A 14,368-nucleotide genomic window follows, 5' to 3' on the forward strand; every position below is an offset into this window, starting at 1 on the left:
TAAAAAAATATAATAATAATATCGAAAGGTAGACTAATCTTTTAATATCTGAAAATGTACCATTTGCTATGTATATTTCTTTAAACTTTTCTACTATAACATCCTGAAACTTGATGCAGCATTTTTGGTTTAAGTAGCGATTCCCAAACTTTGTCCTCAGAGCACCATAACAATCCAGGTTTTAAGAATATCCAGGTTGAACACAGGTGACTTAATTAGTACCTCATTCATTTTTATATACCTACCTGTGCTCTGACATGGAGTTCCTTAAAACATGGCCTGTTGAGGTGCCTTCAGGACGGATTTTGGGAACCAACGGAAAGGGCAATTAAAAGCTCTGTTTTGTAAATTAACTACCCCACACCTTAAATGGTCTACTCGAGGGATCCTTGATAAAATCGGGCACCACTAAAAAAACAAAACAGGAAGAGTTGATGGGAAGAGACTGCTGCTACATCGTCAAGTGCTTGAGCAGTGGAAGGATAGTACATTGCCGCTCCATCATTTGAAAATCCAAGTTGTGTAAATATTGATGCTGAAAATTTCAGCTGTTCTTACTATTTGTCTGTGGGCTTAGGAGGGGTTATGATGTGGCAAACACAAATATCATACGGGCAGAAGAGGGTTTCACGGCAAATTAACCATTAAGCACAGGGGGGGAGGGGGGGCTTAATTTCTTTAGCCTTTAAAAAGTGGAATTATCCACTAAACAGAAACTCTAAATATACTAAAATTGATTTCTGTCCAGTAACTAAAGAAACACTTGTATTTTATTAGCAGCTGCCCCTTCAGGAATGCAGAGAGTAGACAGCTCCACAGTCCGGACATACTCATGTTGACAAAACTAAAAACAATAAGAGCAAAGCACTGAGTTGCAGTAAGTATTCCTTTATGTTTTGCACAATTTTCTTTCTTAGAGAAAATAAAATAATGAAAAAGTGAGGTTTATAAATGTATCACGTGTTCATATATGTACACATGTATTATCCAAAGACTGTTTTGTGTTTCAGTTGATGACCCATCTTTGAGATCCTTAACAGAACATCAAATAAGCAAAAAAAATAATATTTTTTCATGAAAGAACCTTTATACTTAATATTCAGTGTTCATGTTTACCCTTTCATTTCATTATTTGTTACAAAGCAGTAACCGACCCATCAGAGGAATGTACTGCTTGTGTTTGATTTTGAATATTATTGAGCACCATGGCTGCGGCATGTACACAGGGCCCTTGAGTATAAGGTCGTGTGTACTGCATGCCTAACACGGGATCCGGTCTGAAGATCGACAATGTTTCGGTCGACAGGGTCAGAAGGTCGACATGTTATAGGTCGACAGGTCAAAAGGTCGACATGAGTAAGAAAAATATTTTTTTACTTTTTCATACTTAACGATCCACGTGGACTATGATTGGAACGGTAATCTGTGCCGAGCGAAGCATCTTGCCCGAAGCATGGCGAGCGAAACAGTGCACTAATTGGGGTTCCCGGTCACTCTACGAAGAAAACAACACCAAAAAACCATTAAAAAACTCATGTCGACCTGTCGACCTAGAACATGTCGACCTTCTGACCCTGTCGACCTAGTGACTGTCGACCGATAGTGATCGACCTAAATATTGTCGACCTAATGATCCACACCCGCCTAACACATCCCCTACTAATACTACAGTATGTATTCAGTCTGTGCACAACAGTGCCCACCCCAATATGTACAACAGTAATTAGACATACTTGGACGAAATGTGCATCAAGCTTAAGATCTCACAGGCCGGCTGAGATTTTTTGGGCGGAATTCAGATTTGTGCGTAAACCTAATGATTCACGTATAAATCCAATGGTTATGGAGCTGCGCAGGCGCAACACCCATTCTGCACTTGTGCAGAACAGCTCTTGCGATATCGCTCTCGGCCGCAGCATGAAATGTGCTGCAGCACTGTTCTTCAAACCAGAAGGCGCGTCACCCCCATTTTGTAAGCATGACAGGTTCAGGATCTGTGTCATCGGGCACAGACTTACTGGACCCAAGTGTCTGGATCTGGCGGCTAGCCAGAGTGAGCTTCAGCTTATGCAGGATGACTGGTGCCTGGAAACGTTGCAATGGTAATCTGAGGCTGCGTCCTCAGATGCCTCCTGCATGCATGTGTGAGATCTTCTACAGACGCCATCTGCTGCATTTGCATTTTAATTACACATCCACTTACTTGCGGCTGTGCAATTCCTTACAAACATGAATTAGGCCTTTTACCGAGTCAGTTCTATACTAGATAGTCAGCAATGTCCTACTTTGTTGTTTTTATACTGTACATCAGTCCTGATCATTTTTACTTCCTCGCTGTGGGCCTGATTCTGATGTGGGAGTAAAGTAAGAAAGAAAGAGCAAGTAACTGCACCATGGCAAAACCATGTTGCACTGCAGGTGGGGCAGATGTAAAATGTGCAGAGATTTAGATTTGTGAGGGGTATGTCCAAACTCAAATCTAAAATGCAGTGTATAAATAAAGTTGTCCAGCATTTGTGGGCTACATGCAAAAGCAGGCAGTATTTACCCTGCATGCAGACATTTTTTAAAATGTATTAGCTCCCCTTACAGTGCAACATTTTTTGTCCAGGTGCAAAGTTACTTGCTCTGTTTTGCTTTCCTCTCAACTCGGTATCAAGCACAGTGTGTTAATCTGCTGTGTACTACAGATAGAGATTATCCTAGTTTGTCAGAATGAGCCACACTGCATGTGGTTCTAAGGGGGTCATTCCGAGTTGATCGCTAGCTGCCGTTGTTCGCAGCGCAGCGAACAGGCTAAAAATCTGCATTTCTGCGCATGCGTATGGGGCGCAGTGCGCACGCGCGACGTACTTTCACAAAAAACTATGCAGTTTCACACAAGCCCGAGCGACTCTTTTCAGTTGCTTTGTTGATCGGTGAGTGATTGACAGGAAGTGGGTGTATCTGGGAGGTAACTGACCGTTTTCCTGGAGTGTGCTAAAAAACGCAGGCATGTCAGATAAAAACGCAGGCGTGCCTGGGGAAACGGGGGAGTGGCTGGCCGAACGCAGGAACTAAATAGACTGAAGTGATCGCAAGGTAGGAGTAGGTCTGCAGCTACTCAGAAACTGCATGAAAAAATATCTGCACTGTTCTGCTAACCTTTCGTTCGCACTTCTGCTAAGCTAAGATACACTCCCAGAGGGAGGCGGCTTAGCGTTTGCACTGCTGCAAAAAGCAGCTAGCGAGCGATCAACTCGGAATGAGGGCCTAAGTGTTTACATTAGTTTGCCTGCAGAGGGAGAAAATGCTGTATGTGTACTGTACTTCATATACTTAACTGTAGGCGGCGTTTTATCAGTGACGTGCGGTGGGTGAGGCAGAGCCTTTCCTGTCATACTAACGTTTGTGTCAGAGTTTTGACTTTATAAAGTATATAAAAATTACAAAGAATATGTTAAAAAATATCTTCTTTGTATTACTCTAATCATTTTTATAGCCAAAACTCTGGAGTAAAAAGTCTATGACAGGTGCCTATCTTTTCTGCACATCTCGGATCAAAACTCAACAAATTTCCAGCAGTATATACTGCTGCACCTGTGTATAAAGCCCACATTCACCCATGGGCTCATATATTGTGTGTAAAACTGGCTCCGGTACTAGCCAGTGCCTCCTCAGACATTTACCTCATTGCATGTCCCTGGTTTTAATCTTTTTTAAAAAAAGGCCATCCCTGATTTCAAGGTGTGCTATATTGTTGGGTTCCAAACCATAACCATGAGACAACACTTTCAGATTTAAATTTTTTTAACTTATGACCAGTTTGCCTGATAAGGATCCAAATTACACTGCTCAAAAAAATAAAGGGAACACTAAAATAACACATCCTAGATCTGAATGAATGAAATATTCTTATTAAATACTTTGTTCTTTACATAGTTGAATGCGCTGACAACAAAATCACACAAAAATTATCAATGGAAATCAAATTTATTAACGCATGGAGGTCTGGATTTGGAGTCACACTCAAAATTAAAGTGGAAAAACACACTACAGGCTGATCCAACTTTGATGTAATGTCCTTAAAACAAGTCAAAATGAGGCTCAGTAGTGTGTGTGGCCTCCACGTGCCTGTATGACCTCCCTACAATTCCTGGGCATGCTCCTGATGAGGTGGCGGATGGTCTCCTGAGGGATCTCCTCCCAGACCTGGATTAAAGCATCCGCCAACTCCTGGACAGTCTGTGGTGCAACGTGGCGTTGGTGGATGGAGCGAGATATGATGTCCCAGATGTACTCAATTGTATTCAGGTCTGGGGAATGGGCGGGCCAGTCCATAGCATCAATGCCTTCGTCTTGCAGGAACTGCTGACACACTCCAGCCACATGAGGTCTAGCATTGTCTTGCATTAGGAGAAACCCAGGGCCAACCGAACCAACATATGGTCTCACAAGGGGTCTGAGGATCTCATCTCGGTACCTAATGGCAGTCAGGCTACCTCTGGCGAGCACATGGAGGGCTGTGTGGCCCCCCAAAAATGCCACCCCACAATATTACTGACCCACTGCCAAACCGGTCATGCTGGAGGAAGTTGCAGGCAGCAGAACGTTCTCCTTGGCGTCTCCAGACTCTGTCACGTCTGTCACATGTGCTCAGTGAGAACCTGCTTTCATCTGTGAAGAGCACAGGGCGCCAGTGGCGAATTTGCCAATCTTGGTGTTCTCTGGCAAATGCCAAACGTCCTGCACGGTGTTGGGCTGTAAAGCACAACCCCCACCTGTGGACGTCGGGCCCTCATACCACCCTCATGGAGTCTGTTTCTGATTGTTTGAGTAGACACATGCACATTTGTGGCTTGCTGCAGCTCGTTTTGCAGGGCTCTGGCAGTGCTCCCCTTGTTCCTCCTTGCACAAAGGCGGAGGTAGCGGTCCTGCTGCTGGGTTGTTGCCCTCCTACACATCTCCTGATGTACTGGCCTGTCTACTGGTAGTGCCTCCATGCTCTGGCCACTACGCTGACAGACACAGCAAACCTTCTTGCCACAGCTCGCATTGATGTGCCATCCTGGATGAGCTGCACTACCTGAGCCACTTGTGTGGGTTGTAGACTCCGTCTCATGCTACCACTAGAGTGAAAGCACCACCAGCTTTCAAAAGTGACCAAAAACATCAGCCAGAAAGCATAGGAGCTGAGAAGCGGTCTGTGGTCACCACCTGCAGAACAACTCCTTTATTGGGGGTGTCTTGCTAATTGCCTATAATTTCCACCTGTTGTCTATTCCATTTGCACAACAGCATGTGAAATTGATTGTCAATCAGTGTTGCTTCCTAAGTGGACAGTTTGATTTCACAGAAGTGTGATTGACTTGGAGTTACATTGTGTTGTTCCAAGTGTTCCCTTTTTTTTTTTGAGCAGTGTATTTTTTATTATAACAGAACACTGGTGTTAACCACTCAATATGCCCAATATCAGCTCTGATAGCATAGATTGTGTTATCAGCAATAAGTATACACACTGATGAGGCAAAACATGATATTGTTATGAGGTAAGGCCAGTACTCACGGGCAGATGTGGGAGAGATGTGCGCTGAGCGAACTGCTTAGCACGCATCTCTCCCCCCGCTCTGAACAGCGCGATGTCTGCTGAGCGTGCGGGGGGAGCGGCGGGGCGCTCATTTCACCCAGCAGGCCAATCTAGCACCAGCGATAGCGATGCGCAGGGCTGCGCATCGCTATAGCTGTGAGGGGTACACACGGAGAGATCACTGCTTAAAATCTAAGCAATCTAGTCAGATTGCTTAGATTTTAAGCAGCGATCGCTCCGTGAGTAACCCCCTGTAGTCAGTATCATTCATATGGGAGTGGGCATAATGTTCAGCTCAATAGTATACATGTGTAAAATGCCCTCACCTATGGCAAGTGGAAAATGTGTCCAGTTTCTGTTGGTGAAGCCTGAATCTACAAGTGTGCAGAAACCCCAAACAAATGTTCTAACCTCAATATTCACATTGTTACAATGAAGGTGTATACCAAATAGAGAAAGAAGATTGAAATAACAATACAATGTACAGCTGTGTCCTCATTTAGCTTGCTGAAATCACACCAAAGCCCACTCTGTCTTGCAGCACAGTGATGGATACAGTGTTACTGTCCATTCTCTAAACTGCACTACACAGTGCAACCACTGGAAGGCCAGTATACGAGTTCTCACTATCTGCCCGGTAGCTGCCATTTACTTATGTATTCTAAAGAGGTCAGTGTGTTACATATCATAGCACAGCTTAGTGACAGAATAGTGTATATAGTAATAGTGTATATAGTAATAGTATAGTAATAGTGCCATATAGATTATATATAATGTATTGTAAATTGCAAAGATTTGACCCTTCAGTGCTTGCAAATTTTTCTCAGCACAAAGTCGATTGAAAGAGAGAATTCGTAAAGCTGCTCATATGTATAATTAATCACAATTTGCTTTTGAAGTTTTCAGAGTATCAGAACTGCTCTAGGACCTCAGATTTTTAGGACTACAAGTAACCATTAAGAAAAAACATTCACACTTAAAGGGATACACAAATTGAGGACAACATCACAGCCTACACAGCTGGCAATATAGCATGCATACCATGCGTGGGAATTAACAGGAAGCAATAGAGTCTAACAAAAACACATCCCGCTTCCCGTCTAGATACCTGAATTGATTTTGCAAATATACAATACAGGCTTGCAACATTTATGCCAGTACGAGAGCACATCTAAACAAGGACACATTTGTATGAGGAGTTATAGACAAACTGGTTTAATGGATGTAATTCACTTATGGTACTGTTGCACTTTGGATTCCCCTTTTCCAGCGGACAGTGGTGGAAAATTGTCCAAAGTGACTTATGGTAATTTCATAGAAATAATAACGGAAATTGGATACTTACTGATTACCAATAAGCCAATTTTGGTTCTGGCATTAAAATGTGATACTATGGTGCTAGAAATGACCAGATCTCTAAACTGAAGTATATTTTAAAATAAATAAAGGCATAAAAAAATAAAACATTTGAAACATTTTTTGTTAATAAATAAATGGTAATATTACCAAAAACGTAAGTGCCATAGCATCACCCCTAGTGTTCACTCTAGGCTGTTTTAGCAGGGCGCCGCGCCCTGCCTGTTTTTTAGAAGGCAAAACCCGCCCTGCCCCTTTTGCGGTGCGCTGCTAGAACAGCCGCCTACTTCCGGCCCTCCCAGCGTGTAAAGATGCCGTGCGCATGCGTGCGGCATCCTTTCACGCATTGGGAGAGAGCTGGGGGAAGCCCAGCACCGACGGAGGTTCTGGGCACGCCCCCAAAAGTGACGTCGCCGGCCACAGACGCCCTCTATAGTAGCGTCTGTGGGCCGCACCGCCCACTAAAATGACAGGGGCATGGCCACACCCCCTATTTTGCATGGCCGCGCACCAATGTGCCCCCGAACTCCGGCCCCCTGCCTCAACCTAGGGGGAACACTAAGTCCGATTATGATTTATGAATTCATTACAAACCATTAACTGCATTTTTATTGCATGAACCATTCCATTTATTCAGCTTAATATTGGTGCTGCTCAACACTGGGCAAATGGCAGAGGGAAATAAAATGGTTACAACTACTGTAAACAGAATTAATTTTATACATAACTATATTGTACCTAAAATAGATTCAATGTAAATATCTAAATATGGTGTTGGTGGTATTGTAAACAAATGACTATTGCTGCTTGGAGTTCTGTAAGTACGTATTTACTGTGTTCAGTCATATAACAAAAAGGTTCTTGTATGAAATCACCCTTCACGATTGTGATGCATCCGATCATCAAACTCTTTCCAAATAAAAAAAATTGCAATTCCCACATGACGAAAGTACAGGCGCAAAAAGTGCCTAATTTTTGGCATAGAACAAACAAAAGAAAAAGTGAAATAAGATTACCATAGAGAGCATCACAGAATATTCAAACGATCCCCAAGCTATAAACATTCAGTAATTAGCAAGCTCTTGAAATCAAAAACAATTTTTTTTTTCTGTCAGATGAAATTAAATTATTTGATTAATCATACTTTGCTGAATAATTTGGCCAACATCTGTAGTTGGTCATCATCGTTATTTTCCCCCTTAATTCATCATAGATTTCACCAAACGCTGAAATCATATGAGCAACTGGGGAGGATTCTAAGATCCTTTTTGATTTGGGAAAGTTTAAATTTAAATAAAACTTTGCTTCTAATTCCTTCATCTCTTCTTCCAGGTGGCCTCTTTTAACTATCTACCTGAAGTGCACTACCTAGGAGGGCTGCAGCCACGAGAGAACACCTGGGTGATGCCCGGATAACAGAATGAGCACTGAATACAAAACTAAAATGTGAAGATATTTTTTATGTACTTACTGCATAATTATATAATTAGTTTAAGGAAAAAAAAAAAAAAAAGAGAACAAACTATCAATATAAGAAGGATATCCATGATCCTTAGAGATTTAAATGTGCACAAATTAATGGGATGGAACAAAGTTGTTTTTATGTTCTGTTACATCTGTTTTCCTTGTAATATACTAGAAATATTTAAGTATTTAATGTGTATTTATTTTCCAAAGTGTAAGTCTTTTATTTTCTGAAGTGTAAATGGTTATAAATATGTTTTTTTAATAAAACTTAAAAGTTGAAGAAGTCTATGTGGGAAGAACTGACAAAATAGCATTGTTAATATTTGTACCTTTCCATCTCACTGTTTTTACAGTTTTTTGGATTGTAACAGTCAGTATGTTTAGCAGTTAGACGCCTCAACATGTTTCTCCTTACGAGCCTCTGTAGATACAGCTGAATACCTGCCTTTGGTACTGTCTGGTATAATCTGGCTGTGGAGCCTGAGTGAACTTTCAAAGGCGCCTATAGGTCAAACACTTGGAAAAGCACTGTGACGGCTCTTCCAGTAAAGAACTGTTTACATAAGTTAATAGCAATCGAAACAAAACAATCTTTGTAAATCAAAGTCATTAAATAACTAAACCTGTGGACCAAGAAATTACTTTGCTATACCGGGAACAAATTTTGCTTTCTCTCATCGGTTTAGATGACAGCCTCTCAGCATCCGGCTTTTCTATGTACAAAACGTACTCAATACCTTTATTCAACTAACTGGCGCTTTTAGAAAACATATTTATTGTTATGCTCTTAGCCAAAATGGCCTTGTGAAGTTCAGAGGAAATAACTGAAAGACAGTGTAAACTATGCATACATGTTATATCTCACTACAGATATAATACATATGTATACCGGACATATCACCCGTTGTGGCTTTATTTGTTGTAACAACCCGTTGCCGCTTCTTTAATAGTTTCTATGGACATTACTAAGTAGAATTTAAGATTATTTGAACTATTTGCCAACCTCTGCTGCCTCACTTCCGCCCAAAACTGTCTTTTAGTTATTCCATTAAATAACTGCACGTTCATAAACATTTATTTAATTGTCAGATCCCATTTTTAACCAATGAAAGTTGGAAGTTTATGGTGACAAATGTTTTTCTTTCCATTGTCAATAAAAAGGGAAAAAACCAAAGCAAATTCTTTATTTGATTTTTATAAGTTGCTACGAATATTTAAGATATTTTGTATGATTAACATGGAGTATACAAATGGCCACCAGAGGGCACTAAAGGTTTGCAGTAGTTTAAGCTATACCATAAAATTGCATTTTTTTCTCTTTTCCTTTACGTAAGCAAATATTCTCTTAGCAAAGCATTATGAAGCTTGCAGTCTAGAAAGATATGAACTGTAGCTGAAGATTAAATTAAGTTTTACAACAGTCAGCATATTCTGCTCTGTACAGCAGTTCTGTGTTGAGAGTAATCTAATGCATACCATATATGTCACATACTTTTCCCCCTTGGGTTATTTTTAACTGACAATTTGGTGCATTTTTTTTTACAATAAAATATTGCATATTTTGTTAAAGAAACTTCTTTAGAATTGCTCAAATGAACTAAAAATCTGCAATTACCAATTTTGACTTAAGTTCAGTGTGATTTAAATCTCCAATACATTTTTCACAATAACCCCTATTCATCTCTTGTAAAACTAAAGGGGGGTACACATGGAGCGATAATCTAAGCAATCTGACTAGATTGCTTAGATTTTCAGCAGGATCGCTCCGTGTGTAGCCCTAACAGCGATAGCGATGCGCAGCCCCGCGCATCGCTATCGCTGGTGCTAGATTGGCCTGCATGGAGGCCAATCTAGCGGGTCGCTAACTTCACCCGCTGGGTGAAGTGAGCGCCCCCCCCCCCGTACGCTCCGCACACATCGCGCTGTGCTGAGCGGCGGGAGAGATGTGTGCTGAGCGGTTCGCTCAGAACACATCTCTCCTGCATCGGCCCGTCTATATGGGCCTTAAGGCCGGTATCCAATTAGCTGCTAACTGCTGCTAATGGATTGATCCAGCGCTATCCAATTAGCCCCGATAAGCGGCACTTATTGTGGAACTTCGGGTGTCTGAGCATAATCCACAATAAGCAGCTGTTGGAGCTGCGATAACATATGGGACCAGATTCCATGTATTACTGCATGATCGCGGGTCCTTTCTTGGCCAATAAAAATGGCCTATAACTGGATAGCATGATAATGACCATCAAGCGGTTTTTCTCGGCCTAGAAAGGGCAGCACCTAATTGGACACTCCCCAATATACTGTATTATTACTCTCCAATTAACAAACATTTCTCTGGAACAGGCAACATTCTATAAAATGTGCACCCTACAACATTTAATGGCAAAATACACAAATTGTGAATATTGGTCCTAATACATTATTCAGACTCAGTAGCAGTTCTGCTAAAAATGCAAAACTGCTACTGATAAAATCGCATATTGAGGGCAGCCCCTCACAGAGCAAGGCTGTCTATCATGTGTAGCGCTGCCCTGCATTGCGGTCGCAACACAGAAATCGGGAAATAGAGGTAGACCCCTGTATAGACCGCCACGCTGCATATGCAGGCGCACCGCTTCCATGTTTCCCGTTGCAGGTGACGTCATCTGGCCACCCCGAAAACAGCCATGACATGCCTGCATTTCTTGCACCACTCCCCCACAAATGCAGCATCGCCGACCACCTACTGTCTGTCAATAACATTTGCAATCGCATCCTTCCGGGATGCGATCGTATGGTGAAATCCCACACATACGCAAAGAGCACGGCGCATGCACAGACGGCTGATAAGTGGCTGTCTGCGATTTTTTGTAAAATAGCATCTGAGTCTGCATAGCCCCATATAAGTGAGGTCTTATCAGGTTTGAAGTTAAGTTTGCTTTTAACAGTTAATTCCACTATACTTAGAAATACTTTAGCGATATCATTGATGATTCTTCTGTATGATATATTTTCAGCAAAGAACGTTGTAGCCTTAAGACAAGAAATACAAAACGAAACCGGTTTATCTGCTCCCAATGCTGAGTAAAGGTGTATGGACTTGCATTATGACACTATAAATATAAAACATATGCAAACAAATTTTCAGTAGACAAGGAGTTTAGCAATTCAAGAACACACACAAAATTTACCAATTTCAGCATAAATGTAAGGGTCTTTTAGTGTGGGAACAGTCACTGTAAGAAACAGACCAGAATTATAATGATTGTTTACATTTTCCCCCGTGGCCATAGCAAAATAAATACATAATAATGAATGCTCCTAAAATAAATCTCTATCGGGCTAGAAAGGAAAGAAGGTAAAATACCATAGAGTACAAAAAGTATTTGATATGGTATTACCCATATTACTGTCACAATGACAAAAAGGACATTTAATCAGAGACAAAGGCACAGAACATTTCCTAACAGAAGTTCCATTATATACTTTAAGGCTCACTCTTTGTGCCTATACTTGTGTGCTGTACAAGGATATAAACACGCTGGCTGCATTGTTCTACACTAAGATGCACAAGAAAAAGGTTGCCGATATTGTGGAATCACTACACTTTACAAAATTCTGGTGCCACTTACTTGAGTCTTTATGCCAGCGCCATTTCCTGCCATCTATCTTCTCGCATAGTGCTCTCATTGGATTATGGATTAAAACACGTGACATTCGGGAGCCAATAAGATGCCATTTTGAGATCCGAGTAAAACCGAACCCGCTCATCTCTAGTTTTTTTTTTTTCTAATAAATTTTTATTGTTTTATGGTGTAATAACAAGGCAAATGAGACAGCATTCTTAGTTCAATCAATAATACAAGGAAACACAATCCATGAGGTGTAGACATTAACAGTTAAGCCTAGACAATATGGCCAGATATGAATAAACTCAATGTCCAGGTTAATAACTCTCATCCGAGGTCAAATCCGGCCTCTCTGAATTAAGGCTGTCTAAACCGAGGAATTTCTTAGCACTAAAACTAATAAAGAAGTAAGGGACAGAAAAGAGCACAGGGTGGAAAAAGAGACTCAGAAAAAGAGGGGGGGCGGAGACAGTGTGGACTACCTCAGATCCAGTCGGGTCAAGAAGCAGAAATACCAACATGTGACGTCGAGTGACAGTATGGCAACTGAAAGTTGGAAATAGGGACCCTTGTGGGAGACCCGAGTCAAAGTATCACCATCGTGCAAGCTTGTGAGGATTTAAATTCCAGCCAAGGGGACCAAAGTCGTGAATCTCCGATGAGACTCCGGAGTTACCCGCAGTTCCTCCATAGACATATACCAGTCTACTCTGGCAACCCACTCCCTCACAGTAGGGGGCTCAGTGGACCGCCAGCGAACAGGGATAACCGCTTTGGCTGCGCTATTAAGGAACTTTAATATGGAGTGTTTGTAGGTCGACAGGGGCCATGTAACACAGTTGAGAAGCCAGAAGGCAGGCTCAGCAGGAACCTCCGAACCCACTATCCTCTTTGAGTTGGCAATAACTTTATCCCAAAATGGACGAAGTGCGGGGCAGTCCCACCAGATATGCATCGGGGAGCCCGTTGCAGTATTACATCGCCAGCACGTGTCAGGTACATCAGGGAACATTTTAGCCAGGGTTAGGGGACACCTGTACCACCGGGACAAGACTTTGAAGTGCGTTTCGAGGACTGAATAACTTGGGGAACTCACAAAGGTGGCTTGAAAACACTTCTCCCAGTCCTCCTTTGACAGGTCCATCTGTGTGTCATGGCCCCAATCTTTGGCATATTTAGGGAGATCTGGAAATTTATTCACGATCAAAGATCTATAGCATTTTGAGAGGAAGTGTAGTGGGCGGGATGGGTCTAAGCATAAATTCTCAAAAACCGTCAGAGGTCTAGTCAGGTTTGGGCGGATAGCACTCCCCAGGGCAAAATGTTTCAGTTGAAGGTACCTCCAAATCTCCGAAGGCGGAAGATTCCACTTTGATTGCATCAAGGGGAAGGGGATTATCTCCCCACGTTCCACCAGCTGGCCAACACGCACCACCCCCACTAGTTTCCAGGGGTCAAATCCCCGGCCTGAGACTGCCGGCGGGAAATCTGGGTTATAGAACAGTGGGGTCAGAGGGGAGTATTTTGAAGAAATATACGGGAGAATCCTAAGTCTATTCCAACGCGAAAGTGTAGGGCCTATGGTAGGATGGTCTATACGTGGTATCTTTGAGCGCCAAGGGAAGTAAGCAATGGGGGTGGGTAGCACAGTTCCCTCAATATGGACCCACTGTTTCGTATCGTGTGGGCGTGTCCATTCCAAGATTTGGTGGAGAATAACAGCTTCATAATACAGTGTGAAGTGCGGTAATTGAGGACCGCCTTTATGTTTAGGACGAAAAAGAATGGCATGTTGGAAACGAGGTCGCTTGCCCCCCAATACAAAATCCCTTACTAAATTGTGTAGATCTCTGAACCAAGTTTTGGGAATGGAGATCGGGAGCGTCTGGAGGAGATAGAGGACTCGCGGCAAAACGTTCATTTTAATGACACTGAGCCTCCCCAACCAGGATAACCTCCTGTTGCCCCAGTCCCGGAAATCGGAGCGAAGTGAGGCAAGCAATTTTTTGAAATTTTCATCAAAAAGGCGCGATAGATCTTTATGTAAGGTGACCCCCAGGTATTTAAAGCTAGAAGGATGCCAATGGAAGGGGAAGGATCGTTTGAGGTCATCAAGAGCTCGGGAGGGCTGTGAAACAGTCACTGCCACTGACTTAGAGAGGTTAATCTAAAAATTTGACAGGGAACTATATCTATCAAGTTCGGACATCAGGTTGGGGACTGAGACCACCGGGTTCGATATAATAGCTAACAGGTCATCTGCGAACAGCGCAAGTTTGTATTCCCTGCCCCCCACCATGAGTCCCGAGATGTTGGGATTTAGTCTAATGGATCCCGCCAGATCCTCCATACAAAGAACGAAGATTAGGGG

The 14,368-nt window shown here is 42.4% G+C and overlaps 1 protein-coding gene across 12 annotated transcripts in view; it reads left to right on the top strand.

Moving 5' to 3' along the window:
* Positions 1-9,561, top strand: part of PPFIA2 (PTPRF interacting protein alpha 2) — a 656,694-nt gene extending 647,133 nt beyond the window's left edge. For 5 of the 12 annotated variants that reach the window (XM_063927699.1, XM_063927700.1, XM_063927705.1 and 2 more), the window contains 2 exons: positions 778-877; positions 8,255-9,560. In XM_063927699.1, coding sequence (XP_063783769.1) covers positions 778-839 — 62 coding nt within the window. In that variant the 3' untranslated portion in view covers positions 840-877; positions 8,255-9,560. Of the gene's footprint in view, positions 1-777; positions 878-8,254 lie in introns of all 12 variants that reach the window. The other 7 variants (XM_063927696.1, XM_063927697.1, XM_063927703.1 and 4 more) reach the window with 4 other exon arrangements.
* The last annotated feature ends 4,807 nt before the right edge of the window (positions 9,562-14,368 follow it).

The sequence above is a fragment of the Pseudophryne corroboree genome, chromosome 6, assembly GCF_028390025.1.
Source record: "Pseudophryne corroboree isolate aPseCor3 chromosome 6, aPseCor3.hap2, whole genome shotgun sequence".
Classification (NCBI taxonomy): Eukaryota; Metazoa; Chordata; class Amphibia; order Anura; family Myobatrachidae; genus Pseudophryne; species Pseudophryne corroboree.